Source organism: Podarcis raffonei, chromosome 16 (assembly GCF_027172205.1).
Source record: "Podarcis raffonei isolate rPodRaf1 chromosome 16, rPodRaf1.pri, whole genome shotgun sequence".
Classification (NCBI taxonomy): domain Eukaryota; kingdom Metazoa; phylum Chordata; class Lepidosauria; order Squamata; family Lacertidae; genus Podarcis; species Podarcis raffonei.
The window spans coordinates 12,919,495-12,941,545 of NC_070617.1; the positions used below are offsets into that span (position 1 = coordinate 12,919,495).

The 22,051-nt window shown below is 46.0% G+C and overlaps 2 protein-coding genes across 4 annotated transcripts in view; both read left to right on the forward strand.

Annotated features, from left to right (window-relative positions):
* Positions 1–22,051, forward strand: part of LOC128403931 (dual specificity protein phosphatase 10-like) — a 259,214-nt gene that overhangs the window by 122,839 nt on the left and 114,324 nt on the right. The gene's annotated exons all lie outside the window — the stretch shown is intronic.
* LOC128403936 (phospholipase A and acyltransferase 3-like) lies at positions 2,569–20,458 on the forward strand. 3 transcript variants are annotated; one of them, XM_053369127.1, is made up of 5 exons: positions 2,569–2,718; positions 10,213–10,298; positions 15,913–16,015; positions 17,274–17,542; positions 18,544–20,458. In XM_053369127.1, exons 2-5 carry the CDS (start codon positions 10,242–10,244, stop codon positions 18,646–18,648), a joined length of 534 nt encoding a protein of 177 aa, XP_053225102.1. In that variant the 5' UTR covers positions 2,569–2,718; positions 10,213–10,241; the 3' UTR covers positions 18,649–20,458. The 3 variants fall into 3 exon arrangements, with proteins under 3 accessions (XP_053225102.1, XP_053225101.1, XP_053225103.1); XM_053369126.1 differs by lacking the exon at positions 2,569–2,718 and adding an exon at positions 6,932–7,700; XM_053369128.1 differs by lacking the exons at positions 2,569–2,718; positions 10,213–10,298 and adding an exon at positions 10,796–11,164.

Sequence of the window (22,051 nt, forward strand, 5' to 3'; positions counted from 1 at the left end):
CAGTCTGCATAGTCACCCAGGAAACATGCCCATGATTTCTATCTCCAGAAGCATGCAGTCTACCTACTCTTGCATGGGCCACAATATACCCTCCCACTGATCATTCATGGTTCGAACCAGATTCACACTTGCTAAGCTACAGCAACTCTGCAACATCAAGAATTCCCAAATCTGGGTTTGCTCTTTTTTTCTACACCCAGTTTGCAGTGTGTGTCCTTCCAGAGGCCTCTTTAAATATACATATAAATACATTGGCAGCTGCGTTGTGTCGGGTGAGGCCGTTTGCCCAGCCTTCCCAGGATTGTCTGACTTTGACTTCAACAGAGAATGGCCTCTTCTATCACTTGTGGCCTCATCCTCTTAGGAACTGAACCTGGGACCTTCTGCATGCAAATCGGGTGCTCTGCGCTGGGCTCCAGGAGTAACACATCATTTTGCATTTTAATTCCTGTTTAGTTCTCTCTGTGCCACAACTTACGTAGCCAAAACAGCAGGATCGTCCACAAAAGTGGGGCCTTTATTATTCTTTGCTTGCTAGGGTTGATGGGAGTTGCTGCTCAATAACATAGTTCAAGCATATGAAGTCAAGGCAGCTGCCAAGATCCAAGTGTCACGCAGAAGAAAGGCAAATAGTGCCCTGGGTGAGAACATCATTGCCCTTGCACAATGAAGCAACAAGGCATTGCTTCATCAAGAGCTGGATTTAGGGGAGAGTGACCGGTTTGGTTGTACTGGGTGCAGAGCCTCGGGTGCATTGCTGGGGATGCTGCAGCTATCATTTAGAATGGGACACAAGAGGCGGAGGGGTGCCAAATTTGGGTGTTGTACAGGGTGGCGCTGTGGGTTAAACCACAGAGCCTAGGACTTGCCGATCAGAAGGTCGGCAGTTCGAATCCCCGCGACGGGGTGAGCTCCTGTTGCTCGGTCCCTGCTGCCCACCTAGGAGTTTGAAAGCATGTCAAAGTGCAAGTAGATAAATAGATACTGCTCGGGCGGGAAGGTAAACGGCGTTTCCGTGCGCTGCTCTGGTTTGCCAGAAGCGGCTTAGTCATGCTGGCCACATGACCCGGAAGCTGTACGCCGGCTCCCTCGGCCAATAAAGCGAGATGAGTGCCGCAACCCCAGAGTCATCCGCGACTGGACCTAATGGTTAGGGGTCCCTTTACCTTTTACAGGGGGCCAAGGTCCTCCAATGCTTCATCACTGCTCCAGTACACCACTGTTCACACCCAAAGGGGAGCACTTACTTTCTGGAGTGGCAAAGAGCCTTAGGATCTTCGCCAGCCTTCGTCCTGATTTGCTCGTGCAAACGTCTCGTGGTAGTTAGACAAAGGACCCTTCCAGGCTGGTGACTGATTCTGCAGGTGTGTCCTGCAACATTTCATTGGTGCAATAATAGTGCGTCACTGGCAGGGTTTATGCCGGATTGCCCATGCATCATTCTGCTTTATTAGTTGTTTGTGATGTTTCCACAGTGTTGATGCATTACTGCCATCTGGAAGTGCCCTGATACCACCATGAACATAAACCATGGTGAATGCACACTAACAAGGAGGTCTGCAGGGTGCTGTGGATGATCTTCATTGGGCATTCATTCTGATTTGTTTATGGGGCTGTTATACTGCAATGTGCATTCATCCTGATTTGCTTGAGGCTGTTTACATGTCTCCCATTATCTCCCATTATCTCGTTCATACAATACTTCTCAGTTCATTTCCTTGTCACTTTCCAAACCACAAAAGTCTTTTTTAAAAAATGGATTTGTTGTGGTAGGGCGACACAACTTTTCTTATTCCACCAGGCCTATGCAGGCAATTAAGAACACATCATTCCCCAATGGTTAATTGATGCCATTATCCCCCCCCCACACTTTTTATGGTTTTGTTGTGCAGTTTTATGGTTTTATTGCTGTGAATGATACAGCAGTAAATAACTAATAAATAGTTATAAATAACTAATAAATAGTAAATAAATGTGCAAACCTATATTTCAAGTATATGCACGCAAATCCCTCCTGCAAAATACAGCCTAGAGCAGCCTTCCTCTCAGTTGGTTAGTGTAGTGCTGATAATGTCAAGGTTTCAGGTTTGATCCCAGTAAGGGACAGCTGCATTGCAGAGGGTTGGACTAGAATGATCCTCAGGGTCCCTTCCAGCTTTGATTCTATGATTCCTCAACCTTTGCCATACACCCGGTATTTCCCGGACAAAAACCCTTGCAGCCGTTGGTGTCCGGAAAAATCCGGACGTATGACGGGCAGTGTCGGCACTGTTGCTGGGGCCGGTTTTCTTTAAGAATAGCTCAACAACCACCAACTTTCGTGTCCAGGTCTTCACTCCTTGAAATACGGCAACCCTACTTGGGTTCCCATGTGCCATTGGACTACCACTCCCATCATCCATAGCCAGCTGAGGAAGCAATCCGGAATGATGGGGGTGGTAGTCCAAAACCTGGGAACCCAAGGTTGAGAGAGGCTCCTTTAAACTTGAATTAAGCCGCGAAATTAACATGATGCAGACAAACTTTCCTCCAGCAGGGGGCGGCAACCCCAGGCCTTAATCCCCCGCTTCCCCCTCCGCTTTTGCTCTTCCCCAGATGACAGAAGGAGGAGACAGAGCTAGCATGACGTCACTGTTTGTTATTTGCAGCCTTCCTGGTTCTGCTCTTCTCTCCGCCCAGGACATTCTCAGCTGTTGCAGGACTGCCACCCGGTTAAAGGTTAGTTTTGCGTCTCTCTTTCTAGAATCTGACCACCGATCCTCTCTAGTTGAGGATTGGAGAACTCTGTAGCCGTCGAGGGGCTGTTGGACTCCAACTCCCATCAGCCCCAGCCAGCATGACCAATGGTTAGAGAGGGTGGGAATTGTAGTCCAGCACCGCCTGGTGGGCCGTATCTCCTCTCTCTCTGATTTAGCTCAGTTTAGCTAATTTAGACTGGTAGTAGTAGCTACCCGGGGACTTCCTACCTAGACTAGTCTTTCCCATCTCTGGAGATGTCGGGGGTCGATCCTGCGTGCAAAGCACGTGCTTATTTTTTGAGGACCTGCCTTTCTACTTATTGGGGAAGTCACACAATTAAGATCTCCACTGTCTTCTGGATTATGCATTGTTATATATAAGGAAGGGCTGTCAATTTGGATGCTTTGTGTTGCAAAAAAACCTGGACTGTTGCCTTAGTCTTACCTCAGGACAGCAGCACTCTTGACTTGCTCCTAGCAGGAATGCATGAAGTTCCTTCCTCCTTTATTTGCCGTTCCAAGTTTCAGCACCATTTTAAAAAAAAGTGAGGTGGTAGACGACAGAAATGGGAAAGCGCATTTCTGCAGGGTGGTAGTAGAATAAGTGTTTTTGGTGTGTCCTAGACAGTGCAATAACCATATATGTTACAGGGAGGCTTGCAAAGTGTGGATTGCATCCCTCTTATAATTTAGGAACATAGGGAAGCTGCCTTATGTAGAGTCAGGCCATTGGGCTATCCGTCTCAGTCCAGTCATTATACTGACCTGCAGCAGCTTTCCAGGATTTTAGATCGGGAACATTTCTAGCCCTGCTTGGATAATATGGAGGTTGAATATGGGAACTTATGCATGCAAGGCTCTACTCCTGCACCAGGGCCCTTCCCTATTTCAGCTCTATGATTCTCCATTTTCACTTTATAGAATCATAGAATATTAGAGTTGAAAGGGACCACAGGGGTCATTTAGCCCTACCCCCTTGCAAAGGAAGGATTATGGCTCTGATTCATGATTTTATGTGAAAACACTTTTCCCTCAAGTAACGTGATGGGCTGGGGAGTGAGCTAGCTAGCTATGTGAGATGCATGTGAACATTGGGCACATCTTTGACAAGGAGAGTGGTGTGATTGGCTCAGCTGATGTATGTACACACACTCTACCTGAGAAGCTGTTGGATAGGACAGGGTAAAGACTTGCTCTAGGCTGCTGCTCTGTGCCTGCCTTGTATATTTCCACGTGGCTGAAATGTGTCCTCGAACTCTGATTATGCCTCTTGCTTGCCTGGACGGCAGATAGAGAGGGTGTGTAGAAATTAGGTTACTGCACAAAGGTAGTATTTGCATTCACTGCTCTGCTCACTTTTGCCTCTGGCTTGTAAGGATGGGTGCTAGTCTGAACTTTGTACATGTCTTATTTCTATGGCTCATGGCATGAGTTTTGTATGTACTCCTCATGAACCACCTTTGATCCTGGTACAACAGCTTATCTCAAATGTGACCTGGAAAGAACGCTTAGCATCCTGACCCTGATAGCTGCATAAAGATCAGAGCAGTAATCCTTTGCCAGAAATATATCATGTGCAAGCAGGAATGAGGTTTCACACAGACAATGGAGATATCTTCAAGGTAAATTTGTGGTTCAGGAACTGCAAAGATAAATATGTGGCTCTCCCAAAATTAATGCTGTGTCCTCTTCACTTCAAACATATATTACAAAACAGAATACGAAATGCACTAGAATGAATGAACAAGAAGTTATGGGGTTTTATGGAAAAGGTAGTACCCCTGGCGGGAGACACGTCTTACTCCTTCTAGGGTAGTTTGTCCACATTTGGTCCTTATCCTGAACTCATCTCTCACCTGTGGCTCCCTGAAGCTGTCACCATGCGACAGCAGCCACACCCCTGGGAAATGGCTTCGACTGGCCGGCTAAACCAGGTGAGGGTAGCTGATGGGACTCAAACCCTCCGTGAGTCAGGGACTTCCTCTGCAGGCGAAGACAGGTTCTGGTGGATTGAGCAGATTAGATTGATACTGGGTCTTATGGTCAAGAAGGTAGTTTCTGCGCATTCTTGAGAGCAGTGGTTCCCAAACTTTTTTTGGCCATGCCCCACCTAAGCATCTCTAAAATCCTGATGCCTCCCCCGCACCCCGTGACATATAGTTCTTCTTATTCAAGTGAACTCGTATTCACATGGAGGAAGCCTAAAAGGCCATTCACTGTTAATAACACATTCTTGAATTGCCATCCTTAAAAATCAAATTGCCCCCCTGTGGGGCGTGTGCCCCACTTTGGGAACCACGGCTTTAGAAGGAAGTGAGGAGCAGATGGGGCTCATCAACCAGGGAAGGTAGCCCATCTAGGAGAAGGAAGCCTCTGATCCCAAACCTCCTCTGCCCTGCAGGATATATTTGGGAAAAGAAAGGGCTAAGGAGTAAACCCTACACAAATTCAGAGTGGAGTCTCTAAGATGGTTGGATAGCACCTCCTTTCAACAACTCCTGCATCCCAGCTGGTGCCAGATGTATTACTCTGCTTTCCTTTGGACCACATCAGTGAAGCCGAGGGGTATGTGTGTGTCATCATCTGCACAGCCTAGGACCCCACTACAGACTGCCCAGGTTTGCTCCCCTGGGGAAGTCACTTCAGCACTGCTAACACAGCGGTTTGACTTTATTCCCGGAGGCGCACTCCATTGTCCCTAGAGACAGACGGGTGCCAACAACAGTCCAGAGATATAGGCCACATGATTCGATTAGACCAATGGGAGAAATTATGGAAATATGATGTCAAATTCACAGCCTGTGTCACAATCAGAGAAAATATAATGAAAATATAATGGTACTTAACCCCGGTCAAATCGGCAAAAATTTATAAATCAAAATCTCATTTGTGCTGGAGATGCAAAACAGAGATAGGAACCATGTATCATATGTGGTGGGAGTGTGTGTATATTAAACAATTTTGGAGTGACATTCAAGAGGAACTTAAAAGAAAAATGCTTAAAATATCATGTAAAAAGAAACCAGAGGCGTACCTCTTGGGAATTACCGTATATCGACTGACATTCCTGCCGCTAGGAAAAAAGTTTTCTTATATGCAACCGCTGCGGACAGAATGATTATAGCAAAAAATTGGAAGGGGGAAAAAACTCCCTTAATAAGAAAATGGCAAATAAGATTTTGTGAATATATAGAACCAGCAAGATTTACAGCAGTGGTAAGGGGCCAATCAGACTGTAGCCTTATGAGGCTTTGCCCTCGGGTGGGAAAAATATTGCGCCCGGGAAAGGGAAGTGGGAGTCAACAGACACTTAAGGAATAGTTTTGGAGAAAAGGCTTTTATTTCTACCATCCATGAACTGGTAGAAGGAGCAAGTGTGATAGTTCACAAAAAGCATGCACGAAGTTCACAGTCATGTGCACAAGCATATATACCCCTTTCCAGTTCCCTCCCCCTTTCCTCCTTTCCCAGGAGTCCTGCCCCATGAGTTCCTCTGAGCATGAACAGAAAGCTGTCTTGGGACCATTTTTGGACTTTTCCCAGAAAGGGAGTTAAAGGGTTTCAGAGTGTTCCCAGTTGGTTCCCGGACAGAAAGCAAGTTGCAATGTGGTTCTTTAGCAAGGCCAAAGGCTCTGAGAAAGGCCTGAAAAACAATGGACTGTTCTCTACCTTTGTTGCAATCTTTTTTAGTTACAGCAAGCAGAATATGCTTAGCTGATGCTGCTTTTGCCTTAGAGGAAATGCAGTTTTTAATGCTTGAGGCGAGGCCTGGCTGGGGGGGGGATTCACGAACAGTTTTAGTGTTTTTGGGGTGATCCTAACTGTTCCCCTAAAGACCAAAAACTGATAGAGGAGTGGACTTGCGTGAAGGAATACATCAAAAAACATTGTTCTGGTATTAATATATCAATATGCAATGAATGAAACTTATAGAGTAAAAAATTAAGAAGAAATGGGTATAAGATGAGATAGTCCAAAATAACATTGATAACACAGCGAAAAGAAGAAAAGAAACAAAGGAAGCTGCATATAGGTGGAGGAAAGTCAAAATTTATGTCTGTATGTTTAGTTTGTATGTTTGTTTTCTTTTTTTGTTGAGAGGTGTATGTATAATAAGTTTGTTTAGTGTTCTGGTTTGTGTTTGTAAGTATTGCATTTATCAATAAAAATTAAACCAACAACAACAGTCCAATCAGGAGCCCCTGGCAAAATGGAGTCACTATTGCTACTACTAGGCCCGTTGCCGGTGGTTACCAGGCTGTCATAATTCTTCAGGCCCTCAATGGGCACCTCCAGCTGTGCTGGAAAAAAACCCCAATCAGACCAGTGACATGTCTGAAATTTTTTTGAGGATCTGTGACAGGGGCCCTTGCCACAAGGCCACCCAGAAGCCAAAGACCCTGATGGCTCGAGAAGGGGGCACCGCAGAAGCCATGACCTCAGCCCCACTCCAGCCTCTGCTCCGTGAGAACAGTGTGCTTCTGCTGACACCTCCAACCCAAAATTCAGCGAAAGCGGGACCTGAGAGAATGACAAAAGTCCTGAAGGAACCTTCAGTGCTGAGTCGGAAAGAATACCCACTGAATAAGGAAACTGCTGCCTCCACTCGGAAGGGTCTGAACCTAGTATGGAAGAGAGTGTGCTGTGGGGATGAATCAGAGAGGGGCCGAGTGATACGTCCGGAAAATAATGCGATGGGGAAAGCCAACCGTCCCTGGGGGACCATCCCCAAAGGCTTTGGGGGTTGTGTCCCCCAACCTCCTTGTTCTTATGATAAGCAACTGGCAAGAATGTCTAAAAGCCTGGTGGCAAAGCCAGGGGGCCTACTCCACGCACCCCATATGCAAGCCAAAGGAGACCAAGTGGGGGTGCCCACCAGGGGCCCCCCTGGCACGTTCAGGACAGGAGTTGTAGGGTTGAGAAGAAGCAAAAAGCCACCTCGCCAGACCTCCTTCTTCAAAGGTAGGGCGGCCCAACACCAACCTGTCTGGATCATAGTTAGCAATGACACAGGGAGCAGGTTGCTTATAAAACAGGTAGCTCTAGCAATCGAGCCCAGCTGCAAAGCAGGCTTAAAAAAAGTCAGAACGAAGGTAAACGAAACCTTTCTAGAGCAGTCATCTTCAGTCTGTCCAGACCCACGTTGGACTCCCAACCCCAGAACCTGGGACTTTTACATTTTCACTGTTCACTGTGTAGCCTTACGAGGCTTTGCCCTCGGGTGGGAAAAATATTGCGCCTGGGAAAGGGAAGTGGGAGTCAACAGACATTCAAGAATAGTTTCGGAGAAAAGGCTTTTTATTTCTACCATCCATGAACTGGTAGAAGGAGCAAGTGTGATAGTCCACAAAAGCATGTACGAGTTCACAATCATGTGCACAAGCATATATACCCCTTTCCAGTTCCCTCCTCCTTTCAGAGTCCTGCCCCATGAGTTCCTCTGAGCATGAACAGAAAGCTCCTGTCTTGGGACTATTGGGACTCTTCCCAGGAAAGGGGGAATGAGAAGCCGAGGGGGTGGGTCGAGGAGCCCTGGTGGTTCAGCATGTCCAAGATGTTGCAACCGAATGAGATAAGATTCGTTTCTCAGACCTGAGTATTCTTGGCAATGACAGAGCCTATTCATTAGCCTTTAAAAGTAACATTTTGCCTATGCACAGCATCTTGTGAGAAAAACAGAGACAAGCAGAGAAAAGCTGTTTTGGATTTTTAGAAGACAAAAGGAGATTGGGATAGTTTTGAGGCCTGGTGTGATTATTGAAGCCTGGGGTGATTTCAGACAGGATTTGGGTATCCTGTCCCTTCAACTGCATATCACACACTGAGGTGTTGACATACTGTCCGTCCTGTCCCTCCACACAAGTGAACCAGTATTTCATGTATTGTTGGTTAAACATTTGAACCCTTTTTGTAGCTATGTCCTCGCTTTGATTTCCAGTGGTTTTCTCCTCAGTGAAGCTTGTGGTTGTGCAAGACAGCAAGTCTTCATTCCTATTTGTGAATGCTTTTTGTTACATCCAAAAGTCCTATCATTTCCTTTCTTTCTCTGTCACCTGCTGCTGTTGCCTTTTTCTTTCCCTGCCTTCCTGCACTTTTTGTCCCCCACCCTATTTTGCCTTTGTGTTTCTCTCTCATCTTCTGCCTTCTTTTTGCCTCCTCAGCCATTCATCTCCTGTCACTTCCATGTGTGTCACCTGCTGTCACTATCCTTTCTGTCACCAGCTGTTTGTCTACCTGTTGCCTCTTCCCTGCCGCCCCTTCTTCCGGCACATTCTCTTTACCTTCTCAAACATTTCTGCTCTTTTTCTAACCTCCTGCTTCCTTTCACCTGCTGCTATTGCCTTTCCGTCTCGTTTTCATTTTTCCTTTTTGACTCTGCTTGCTTTCTTCCACCTTGTGCTGCCTTCCCTCACACTTTAATTCACACCTCTGTGCTCCTGCTCCCTCCTGATGTCAACTTGTCTGAAATAAAAAAAGAAAGAAAACTGAGCAGGATTTCTGGGAAAGATTCATCGCTCTCAGAACCTAACATTGGCAGCGACTGTTCCTTGTTGCACCTTTGAAGTTTGAAGAAAATGCTCAGATTCTCCCACACTGAAGTAGCATATAGCTGTAGGTTTTTTTAAATTAAAAAGTCTCCTTTTAGTTTGCCATTTTACAATTCTTTTTTTAAAAAAGCAACTAAATAAAAGTTATTTTTATTCTAAATCAACACTGAAATATTAAAGCTGAAATTCTATGCATACTGACTTGAGAGTAAAGCCCCACCCATAGTGCAGCCTTGGGAAACTTGCTCCCAAAAAAGAATACAAAAGATCAGGCTGCAGAATTGCCACAATCCTACCAGGGCACATGTTTACTGAGAAGTAAACGAAAAAATGAGAATCCCTCCCATGTTGTTGTTTAGTCGTTTAGTCGTGTCTGACTCTTTGTGACCCCATGGACCAGAGCACGCCGGCACTCCTGTCTTCCACTGCCTCCCGCAGTTTGGTCAGACTCATGCTGGTAGCTTCGAGAACACTGTCCAACCATCTCATCCTCTGTCGTCCCCTTCTCCTTGTGCCCTCCATCTTTCCCAACATCAGGGTCTTTTCCAGGGAGTCTTCTCTTCTCATGAGGTGGCCAAAGTATTGGAGTCTCAGCTTCAGGATCTGTCCTTCCAGTGAGCACTCAGGGCTGATTTCCTTAAGAATGGAGAGGTTTGATCTTCTTGCAATCCATGGGACTCTCAAGAGTCTCCTCCAGCACCATAATCCCTCCCATGGTTGAAGCTAAAAATCCCCTCTCCCCATTAAACCTCAGGGAATCCAGTGCCGCAACTGCAGCAATGGAAACCCTATATACCCTGCCCTTTAAGAAACCTACCAAACCTTAGGTAGGTTTGAGGGCCTACTTAGAAATCAAAGTGAATCTATCTTCTCCAAAAAGCAGATCAGGAGCATTAAAAAGTAACTTGTCGGATTTGATTTCACAGGGACTGCCTTAGCTGTTGCACATGGAAACATGGATGTCAAAAGGAAGAGCAACCATAAATTTTCCAGGCCGCCGTCTCCCAATCTGGTAAGGCACACTGAGTTTATTTATTTCACAGCACCCTGAGCTCCCCTCTTTGTACTCAAGAGTGACACTACGCTGAGCACCCCAGGGCATTGTAGGAAATAAAGATGGATTAGTGCTGCTGCCATTATCGCCAGGCAGACCTGAAGAGGCCTGTCAATGTAATAGGACCTCCCAGAAGATGGCACTTTGCCCAGAGTCCCCTCAAACAAGGAACTGGCGCTGAATAGGTTTATTTTAAACATTTATTTGATTTCTGGTTTTCCTCCAAGGAGCTCAGGAGGGCATATATATTGATCTTCCTTCACTTTTATTATTGTAGCAACTCTTTCAGGTAGGACTGGCTGAGTGTGAGACTGGCAATACCGTCTTAAGTTTCAGCGGATGAAAGTTTTCAGCAGATGTGTAAAGGTTAACAGGAAAGACGCCTGCTTAATCTCCCCTGAGGCTCCTCCTGCTCCTTCTGTTGAGCGGGTCCTGTTTGTTGTCTGCTTCTCAGCCCTGCCCTGCCTGGCACAGCTGACTTTTTCTTTCTCTTTTCAAAAAAGGATCCTGTCCTCATCATGGGTAATATCTGCTGTGAGCAATTAGGAATTTGGAGATAGTCCCTTACTGGACTGTACAGTTATTTTGATGTGGCAGAGTCTGCTGTTTTTCCGCTAGTGGCAGAGTTTCCTGTCCCTGCTTGTTCCCAGCTGTTTGTTAAGTCCCGGGCAGCAGTCAGGATCCTTCCTGCTTTAGCTCTAGTCAACTTTCCAGCCCTTTGCTCCTGGGTGGTTTTTTTGCAAAGCTCCTACCCTGGTGACAAGGAGGAAGCGGCAGTCCTGGTGATCATGGCGATGCGCAGCAAGGTGCCAGAATTTGATGTGGTAAGTGAGCTGTGTTGGGGGGGGCACTGGATTATTATTTTAAGGTAACAAAGTGTGGCGCAGAAGTGATCTGTTGCTTTGGCTGATTGTGGAGAGAACAGTGGTGTAGTTTGGCGATTTTGGGTTCTGGACTTAACGGTGCTTAGAGTAACCCCTTCCTCTCATCTTTTTCCACTGATAAAGTGTATGACCTTTGAAATATGGGAAGCCATCCCTGTGTTATACAAAAAATGAGGGCTGCACTTTTACAGCCCAACTCCCCATCGAGAGATCCAGTCTCCCTTAAGTCCGAGAAAAATGAGCGTAGGCAGGAAGCAGTTGAGGAAATCAAGGAATATCTTTATTTTCTGTTGTAATGAGAGTCCCCCACTCACCTTGCAAGGGGGTGAGGGGACCTAGAACAAAGGTGTGTGACAACTTTTACAGACTTTAGAAATTGCCCAGCCCCATAGCCAAAGATCACTCAAGCATCACAAACATAAATTTGAGAGCATGACTTGTCTCCTGTGACTCAAGGTACCTGTCAATACCTGTTAGCTGCTTCTCCTGGCCCATTGAATCCATTGTCACAGATCTTCCCTGATTTATACACAGAAGATGCCCTTTTTTGACAGGTCTGCTCTGCTTTTAATAGACACTTGCCAGACTGGTTCTGCCTGTGCTCTGGCTCTGGTTGCGGATTCTGGTGTGTCCACTGAACACCTGCCCTCCTTCCTTCCCTGCGGGCCCAGCACATCATAGGATCATGGAGTTGGAAGGGGAACCCCAGGGTCATCTAGTCCAACCCCCTGCAATGAATCGTGCAGTGCGCAAGGGGGAGCCGGCCTAAACTTGCCTACGACCAGCCCAAGGACATGGTGCATGCAGGCATTCCTTCACTGGCCAGGAGGAGAAGGAGGCTCTGACCCAGCCCCGAAGGCCTGGCTTGCCTCCCCCCAGCTCTGGAAGGTGGCAGGAGCTCAGCCACACGGCATCGATGAGAGAGCTTGTCGTGGGGGCGCCTGGTTGCACCCCTTCAGAATTTTGCACCCAGGGCAGTCACCCCTGTGGTCCTCCCCCATGCTACACCACTGCTTGAGAGTAAAATACTTTGACCCTGTCGTAATGTTTGCGTTGGTGTGTGCCTGTCTCTGTGGCCTCTGACTAACCTGTGAAAGGTTAGTTTCTCTTTCCTTTTTGGGACCTTGCAGCCGAAGCTGTGCAGCGTAGCTCTTCAGGACTTAGTAGCCAATGATAGTCCTAGCAGAGTAGACCTAAATTAGTTATGTACATTAATTTCAGTGGGTCTGCTCTTATTTATTTATTTATGCATTTATATCCCACTTTTTTCTGAGGAGCTCAAGGTGACATCCTCATTTAATCCCCGCAGGAACCCTGTGAAGTAGGTTAGCCTAAGAGAGGCACTGACTGGCCCAGCGTCGCCCAGTGAGTGTCATAGCCAAGTGGGGATTTGAACCCTGGTCTTCCAGGTCCTAGTCGGACACTCTAACCACTGCTCCACTCTGACTCTCAGTAGGACTAGAGTAGGACTCCTGAGTAAGGTTAGAATTGGACACAAATGATGATGGGAGTTGTAGTCAAAAACATCTGGAAGGTATCAGGTTAGCAGAGTGGACTATGGTCACTACACAGGAGATTAGCTTTGTAGATTGGATCTTTTAATAGTGCAGGTAGCATCCTTTGTGGACGAAATTTGTTGATGTTCCCTTACTGAGTATAGGAATCTAGAAAGGAGCCTTTTAGGGGAAAAGCACTTTCAGTTTTACTTTTTTACTCTGACTGATAGTGACTTGCATCCCTGCAGGATTCAGGAGAAGCCCTGCCTGGGTTCTAATAAAGTTTTCAGCCCTTTGTTTACTGAATATTTGTGGAATTAGGACAATAGCCAGGACTCTGTGTGTGGTTTCAAAGTGTTGTACCGAAGGAATCCAAATTCTGAATCTCATACAGCGCAGAATGGGGTTGTATCCAACACACAGTACCCTCCAACATTTCTCAGATTAAAATAGGGACGTCCCATTCCATAATGATAATTTTACTATTTATACCCCATACATCTTATTGCGTTGCCCGAGCACTCTGGGCAGCTTCCAACATATATAAAAACATAATAAAACATTAAACAAACTTCCCTATACAGGATTGCCTTCAGACAGCTCGGGGACATTCTAAGGAAAAGCGGGACATTCTGTGGTCAAATCAGAAACTGGGACGGCTTCTCTAAACAAGGGACGTCTCTAGAAAATAGGGACACTTGGAGGGTCTGTATCCATTATTAGTTCTACTCAGAATTGGAATTAATGGGCACAATTTACTTAGCTCCATTTATTTCAATGGGTCTGTACTGAGTAGTTGGAAAGAGCCCATGAATTTTTTAAAAATATATATGCATGTACCTTTGCTTATTTACCACAGTTATACTCTTCTTAGTTATGGAACAAGCAGCTATACATAGGCCCCTACTGAATTTCTGATGATAAGAGCTGTTTGACAGCAGAACGGGCTCCCTCAGAAGGTTATGGACTCTCCTTCCTTGGAGGTTTTCAAGCAGAGGTTGGATGGTCATCAGTCATGAATGCTTTAGTTGAGATTCCTGCATTGCAGGGGGTTGGACTAGATGACTGTTGGGGTCCCTTCCAGCTCTACAATTCTATGAATTAATGAAAGTCTTATTAAGCCAACCTTGTGGCTTCTGATATTTCAAGACTCATGTGCTTTCAAGTATTTACTGAAATCATAAGGGCTGAAAAGTGAAAGCCAGAATTAAGAACATAATGTGTTCGTGTGCACGTGCATAACTTGTATCAAGGTGTAACTGTCAGAAATAGATAGATAGATAGATAGATAGATAGATAGATAGATAGATAGATAATTTGTTGTATACGAACCGTAGACTGTTGCAAACAAAGCTGTACAAATTTTCAAATGAAAGAAGGCAGCTGTGCAGAAAGTTACCCCCCCAAAAAAACCCTTAAAAAAAACATCAGCAGGAAATGAATGAGCTTGTATCCAATCTACAATTGATTGCAGAAGCATGTAAAAAATGTTGCCTGCATCTAAGATAAATCTAGTGCATTCCAATAATGCCCTCCTATGGATAGGCTGGGAAATAATCAATGATTTGAAAGGTTGAAAAATAGCCTCCAGAAACTGATGGAGCAACTTAACTATGCTACATTTATTGAGCTTCCTCCAAAATAAATGAAACATACTTTCCACTGAGCAGAATTGGGAACTGAAATAAATATTCTATATTTCTGTCCTCAGACATCAATGCTTGCATATTATTATTACATACCCTGCCAAAAGCCCCAACAAGAGTGCTCAGAGGTGCGCACAATGCGAAGACGTTAGAATAATGCAGGCATAAACACAATACAGATAAAAACAGTTTTTTTAAAAAAACAACAACACACACACCAAAGAATTGCTTACAATGGGATGATAGAATTAGAACGGCAGCAGAAACAATGGGATTCCAGCTGGCCTCCATCAGACCCAGAAACAGTCTGTGCCCTCTTTCATAGGGCTGCGTTTGTGACTGCTCTGGAATGCCCCTGCGATGCTCTGAGCTTTCCCATGACTCGTTGGCTCTGACTTTTGCTTTGTTTGTGGGCTCTGTGTGCCTTTTCTTTCAAACTTCCCTAGCAGGGGCGTTGCTAGGCATTTGAACGATTTGGAGCACGGGAGCCCATAGGAACAAGTTTGCCTAAGGTGTGCATTTGCAGGTAATACCTAGAGCAGCAGTGGCTGGTGTCCGTGGAGAGCAGTAAGCTAGTAGGCAAAGAGGCTAGCAGGAGACGTGGCTGGGGACAGGTGGAGCCAGAACCAGGGCTGGGCGATACAGTCATACCTCATGTTACATTTGCTTCATGTTACGTTTTTTCAGATTATGTCCCGCGGCGACCTGGAAGTACCAGAAAGGGTTACTTCTGGGTTTCGCCGCTCGTGCATGCGCACAAGTGCCAAATAGCGGCACCTCAGGATGCGCTCTTTTCATGTTGCGAATGGGCCTCCGGAATGGATTCCGTTCGCAACCAGAGGTACCACTGTATCTGGTTTTCAGCATTGTGATATATCACCCGCTAAACATCACCATACACCGATGTATCATAATGTCTGAAATAAGGATGGAGCTGTGTGGATGCATTGGATGGTTTCATGGTTTCCCCGTGTCATAATTTTTGCATAGCACACACACATAATGATTTGTGATGTATTGTCATGTCAAAAGTTATGAAACCAGTATCACAATATGGACTTCAAACTGGTTTTGGATGATATCTCGATATATCGCCCAGCCCTAGCCAGAACCAATAACTGGCAGACCCAGGTAATTCTAATGTTGCCCCCGTCCTCATCCTCCCAAGTGAGTTCTGCAAGGGCAGCACTGAAATGATGGGGGAAACTGGTAGGCAGTGGTTGTGGTGGGGTGAGTGGTGGTGGTTCTGGCCAAGGGCAGACTAAGGTTGGTGGAAATGCAATTCACTCTAATGGACCCACCCCACATGGTATAGGTACAAATTTATGATTTACATGTCACAGAAAGCAAGCCAACTAATTTCCAACCCAAATCACTCCTGATACATCCTTCTCTTTCATTTTCACTCCAGTCCAGATCGTCCAGACTTCAATTAAGGCTGCCTCCGGCAGTGCCCCTGTTTCCTATTTCCTTTCTTCCCGTTTCCATACGTGTTGCTGCTGAGTGTGGCTGACTAACACTTTCCCCTTGTCTGCTCTTCTTACAGGATGACTTGGAGCTTGGGGACTTGATTGAAATATTCCGCTTTGGATACCAGCACTGGGCCATCTACGTGGGGAACGGCTTTGTGATTCACCTGGCTCCACCCTGTAAGGAATCGTAAGATTAAGATGGCCAAGTGACCGGGCGGTGCGGTACGGTGGGTGGGTGGAGGAGGTGATCTTCCCCTGTGCATCTTAAATGCAGCTTGCTTCCTGCGTTGCAGGGGGTTTTGGAATAGATGACCCTTGGGGGTCCCTTCCAACTCTACAGTTCTGTGAAAATGCTACAGGTATGAAGCTTTTCACAGCGTGGAGAGCACCTTGCTCATCTTTGCTAGTCAAGCTGCAGTTAAAGGCATTAAATCAGGGGCCAGTAAGAACGATGACAACCCTAGCCTCCATAGGCCTAGGGGAAGGTTTTCAGTATTTTATTTTATTACAGGGTATGTTGATAAATAAATAATAATAGTAATAGTAGTAATAATAATAATAATAATAATAATAATAATAATAATAATAATAATAATAATTTATACCCTGCCCATCTGGCTGGGTTTCCCCAGCCACTCTGGGTGGCTTCCAACAGAATATTAAAAACGCAATAAAACATCAAACATTAAAAACTTCCCTAAACAGGGTTGCCTTTAGATTCCCTAAACAGGATTTCCTTGGCATCTGATGGGAGGGCGTTCCACAGGGCGGGCGCCTCTACCGAGGAGGCGCTCTGCTTGGTTGAAATTGGTGCTGCACCAAAAACTTTTTCTGTGTCCCCACTACCACCTGAACATTCTCCGTCAACCAATCACATACAGTGATACCTCTGATTACGTACTTAATTTGTTCCGGAGGTCTGTTCTTAACCTGAAGCACCACTTTAGCTAATGGGGCCTCCTGCTGCTGCCATGCCGCCACCGTGCAATTTCTGTTCTCATCCTGAAGCAAAGTTCTTAACCCGAGGTACTATTTCTGGGTTAGCGGAGTCTGTAACCTGAAACATCTGTAACCTGAAGCGTATGTAACCCGAGGTACCACTGTGTTCCATTTGAAAATGATCGAAGGGGAGAGAAAATGCCCGTGAAACCCTAATGGGTGTGGTACAGAGCTCCATTTGCAGGCATCTCAATTTTGCGGTGGCCCAAGGGATACATCTACACCATATGTCTTAAAGCACACTGAATGCCCTTTGGAAGCACATGGCTTGCCCCTCAGAATTCATTTGATGAATTCTGTGAAGCGTTAACTACAGTTCCCAGGATTCTTTGGGGGGAAGGAATCTGTGTGCTTTAAATATATGAGCATTGAAGGGACATGGGTAAAAGGTTTTTGTAGCCAGCTTTCCCCCATCATGGCCTCTCTCCCTCCCCAGCTGAATATGCAGGAGCAGGCTGCGCGAGCATCATGTCCACCCTAACTGACAAGGCGCTGGTGAAGAAGGAGCTGCTACGGGAGGTGGCAGGGAAGCACCGCTACAGGGTGAATAACAAGCACGACACAAAGTTCCCGCCGCTGCCCAGGACCAAGATCGTTCAGCGGGCTGAGGAGATGGTGGGCCAAGAGCTACAGTACAAAGTCACCAGCGAAAACTGCGAACACTTCGTCACCGAGCTGCGCTATGGTGTGCCCAGGAGTGATCAGGTACTATTCTTATTGTTTATTTACTCAATGGCATTTGCGCCCTGCTCTGAGTGGCTTCCAAAAAAAAGAAAAAGCAGATCTAAGATGGCCCCTCCCTCCCAGCTCACTGTCTTCAAAACAAGACACGGCACACAAGGAAATAGGAAGGGGAGGGAGGAGGAGAAAGCAAGCTAATAATGCTAGAACTCGGGGGAACCCAATAGAATTTTTGAATATTTGGGGCAGACAAAAGGAAGTTATTCTTCACACAGCACATAATTAAACTATGGAATTGGCTCCCACGAGCTGGAGTGATAGTCACCAACTTAGATAGCTTCCAAAGGATAGCATCCTGCGTGAAACAGGATGCTTGGCCTTTGGCCTGATCCTATAGTAGCAGGGCTCTTATATTGTGCAGCATGAAGCCATTGGATGCATAAAAACCAGATCGTTTTGGAATAAAAATTGTCCAGACTCATAAGTATTATTCAAAGCTTTACTAACCAGAACTTATTCAAAACAGGTACAAAAACACCAATGATACATGCAGTTAATTCCATAAAGCATATGCTTATCCAAGCATAGGTTCTTCTTCTTAAATATATATAACACAGTTACTATCAGAGCACAAATCAATGCTCTGTCTCTCCCATAGCCTGCATTAGCCTGCATCCAGCCTAAAGCTATGCAACTCCTTGAGAGGCCCCTTTACACACTGTTTTGTTCTCTGTGGCATCCAGAGAAGGACTAACGGGCAACTCCCTTCTAGATGGAGATTTGCAATTGAATAAATTAATCACATGCTCTAAGATTAAACACTTGTGTTTCAGCCAGCAGAGAACAACAACAGTTCTTCTAAACTCAGTCAGAGCTCAGAGAGAGCTTCAATGGAAATTTCCAATGTTAAACCCTTTCCACAATATACCATACAGGCATTCTCCATTTCAGTGTGCAATTAAACATTCATACTTAACATCCTTCTGGTGGTCTTTGCTGACTTGGCTCCCCTTTTGATCCTGCAGGTCCGAGACGCCCTGGTGGGGGTTAGCATCGCAGGGCTGGGTTTGGCCGCCCTGGGACTCTTTGGTGCTGCCGTGGTCAAGAGGAAGAAACAACAGAACCAATAACAGAACCAATAACAGAGACTCTGAGATTTCCGTGCTCCCTTGGTTTTTTTCTTTTTCAGGTTTCGTGTTCTTTGAACAATTACCTCTTTGGGGAAACAAACAAACAAACAAACAAACAAGCAAAATAGTTGCTCCCATTTTGGGCCACAGCCTTGGACGCCCTCTCCCGTTTCTTAACTCCTTGTTGAGAGTGGCTTGCTTCTCTCTGAGTCCCAAGTCTAAAGCAATTCTTCTCGGCCTCCCTGAAGTGGAAAATTGGAATGTCGGATGCTGCCTTTAGAGACCATTGGTCCATCTAGGTCAGCACTACCCATGCAGATGGGCTGCACCTCTCCAGGGTTTCGGACTGGAAACTAGGGATGTAGGAGGGCATCCCTTCCTGTATTTGTCAACTGCAGTGCTGTCTCTGTTCTGCCGCAGTTCGCCCTCTGCCCCAAACAACGTCATTCGTGCCGTCTGCCGTGGCAAAACCACATAATTTGCATCATTTACGTAATTAATTGTGTAAGTTACGTTGTCATTACGTTATCCCATTCCATTCATTTCAGTGCAAAGGAAACACAATCCAAATGGAGGGGAACAGTGTGATCCATTGGGTATTGATTGCAGACTGAATGCAACAGCAAATGCCAATCATACTGATTTTTGTTCCGGACACGGAACGAATAAGCAAACACCGGCAATTTCTGCTTCTGCCTTCCGTTTTTGTTGGAATTCCCCGACATCCCTCCTGGATACATTTCCAGGCCTACCTGGAGATGCCTGGGATTGAACCTGAGACTTTCTACATGCCAAGCAGTTGCTCTACCACTGAGCGTCAACGGCCCTTCCCCAAAAGATGGCTGGGGGCTCTTCCTTTGGGGCATGAGCCTCCACAGGCTATGTCCTGCTCCTGCTGTTCAATGGGCAGTGCCAGGGATTGGTACCAGTTTGGGAAGGGCAAAGCCTCTTCCCTTCTCCCCCTGAAAACAGCGACGGGGTGGTCAGGGGGAAGCGAGTTCTCTCGCTCTGCTGGACCCCTAGAGTCCCCACTTACCCGTGGGGTTTTTTCAGGGAGTCGCCTAGCCCTGGCGTTTCCCCCCGGAGCCCTAGCAGCCCGAACCGTGTAGTCCTTTACTCCGACGACATGGAGCACACCGCCATTCCCTCCGCAGCAGACCGGAAGTCTAAACAGAGGAGTTTTTAGTTGGTAGCTTAGGCCTGTAGCAGAAATGTAGCTAAACATGAACCACGAGGAGAGCATAGCTTAAACTGGCAGTGGTAGAGGTGATTTTCAGCACTCATTTCTTTTTTTTAACACTCCCTTTTGGGCTGAATTTCTGTATACCACTGCACGATAAAGCGCTCTGGATTTAGATGGGGGTGTGGCAAGGCGTAGGTTCTAAACAGCACACGTGGATTGTATCCAAATTTTACTTAGACTCATGGAAATGAATGGACCTAAGTTGGTCATGTCCATTAGTCTTGATTTTGTTCTGACTAATACAGTATTGGACACAACCCTGCCTATACAGAGCATAGCATGTATTTGCATATTTTGTTCTTATTCTGCATTTTAGTTTATTTATTTATTTTGAAAGATTCATAAATTGGATAAGGCAAGAGCTCTCTAAGTGCTATATGTAATAAACTTCTAGATAGAACACAGCTAAAATCCACAAAGCTACCTTTAAAAAAACTAATATACATAAAATAATTATGATTAAAATTCTGAGGAAATCAGTAAGGTTGTTCAAACAAACATAGGTGAGATATATGTCTGGGTAGGCTTGCTGAAATAAAATTTGTTGTCAATAGGCATATAAAACAATTTAATTTATTCCGTACTTTTTTTTAGTGATTTGTGCTATCTGTGCTGGATTTGCTGGCAGTGGGAAAGGATAAGGAACCTAATTCAGGATACCAAAGGCCTACTTCAAGGCTCTGGGCATCTTATTCAGCACCCACTCCAGCTTCCAAGCACACACACTTTCAAAGCATATATTCACAGTGATAAGGACTAGAAACTTGACTTTAAAAAATAACTGAAAGGTGAGGTGCTCAGGGTCTGAGCCCAACATCATTTTTGTGTGTGTGTGTGTGTGTGTGTGTGTGTTTGCTTCTCTAGCATCTCAGACATAGAAACTGCCCTGGCAACATCCCTGCAAAAATGAAGACCTTATAGCTGTAAGATGGATGTGGTGGCCAGCTTGATGATTTCCCCTCTCCTCAAGCCACTACTTTGGCTGAAATCCTTACCCTATGCCAGGCATGTCCAACAGGTAGATCGTGATCTACCAACAGATCACTGGACGTCTGTAGTAGATCACCAGTAGATCATTGCTCCCCACAAAGAAGCTAAAAAACTTTGGCTCCCCTAAAAAAAGCTCAACATCTTTGCCCTGCACCCCTAAAATGACCTGAACCACCAAAAACAGGGCTTTCCTTCCTAAAAAAAAGCTCAATGTCGCTTTCCTCTTCCCTAAAGAAGCTCAGCAACTTTTACGTGAACCCCCAAAAGGGGGTAGATCACTGCCAGTTTTTAACTCTGTGAGTAGATCGTAGTCTCTTGGAAGCTGGCCACCCCTGCCCTATGCTATGTCTCTTTATCTCTCCTTATAACATGCAGTTTCTGATGCCCATTGAAAGTGGCCTGCCTAACATCTTTTTAGGGAATCTTCCAGGAGCTGCTATCAGTCAGCTTTATTGTGTAGCTAATGATAATACGTTAGTAAAATCACAATTGGGGTGGGGGCAACCTTTTTTCTCTGCCAAGGGCTGCATTTCCTTAGGGATAACCTGTCAGGGGCCACATACTGGCAGAGGGTGGAGCTGAAGCCAGCAACCAAAAATTGACATATCCAAGCAAACTGCCTGGGAGATAAATTACTTCTCCCATTGGTCTGAATCAGTCGCTTGCAGAGGGCTTGTCTCCTCTCCTCCTTCCATTTCCCTGCCTCTCCCTCTCCCTTGGGACTCCTCCAGCTACATGAAATTCAGCTGAGAGTCACATAGGACTCTCTTGGCAGTGGAGTCTGCTCCATTTGGGCACATGAGGCACTGCCCCCCCAACCCCAGCTTGCCCTCATCTAGCCCTCACCTGTCTGCCTTCTTCCTGACGACCAATCCAGAAAGTTGCCCAACTCCTCCTCAGTGTTGCACCTTGTCGAACTCAGCAGGGAGGAGAGGAGGAGGATGGGGACGAAAGTAGAATTCGTTGGCTGTGCCCGTCATTGGCTCTGGTGCCACCTTACTGTTGGGCTCCCTGCCTTCCACCCAATCCCAGTGGGTACCAGCCACCCCTACAAGTTGCCTGTCCCTGCAAGAGAGGATGATGGACGACAGAGCAGAAGGGATGCCTCCCAAAAAGCACATCCAAGGAGAGGTCAGTCTGGCCTCCTCCACTGGTCCAGAGAAGGAGCAG

Bases quoted from the DNA above. Each gene is read 5' to 3' on its own strand.
- LOC128403936 (XM_053369126.1), top strand. From the start codon at position 7,070: ATGTCTGAAATTTTTTTGAGGATCTGTGACAGGGGCCCTTGCCACAAG. The intron at 7,701-10,212 runs GTAGGGCGGCCC...TTGATTTCACAG, and splicing joins CCAGACCTCCTTCTTCAAAG to GGACTGCCTTAGCTGTTGCA. The intron at 10,299-15,912 runs GTAAGGCACACT...CTCTTCTTACAG, and splicing joins GGCCGCCGTCTCCCAATCTG to GATGACTTGGAGCTTGGGGA.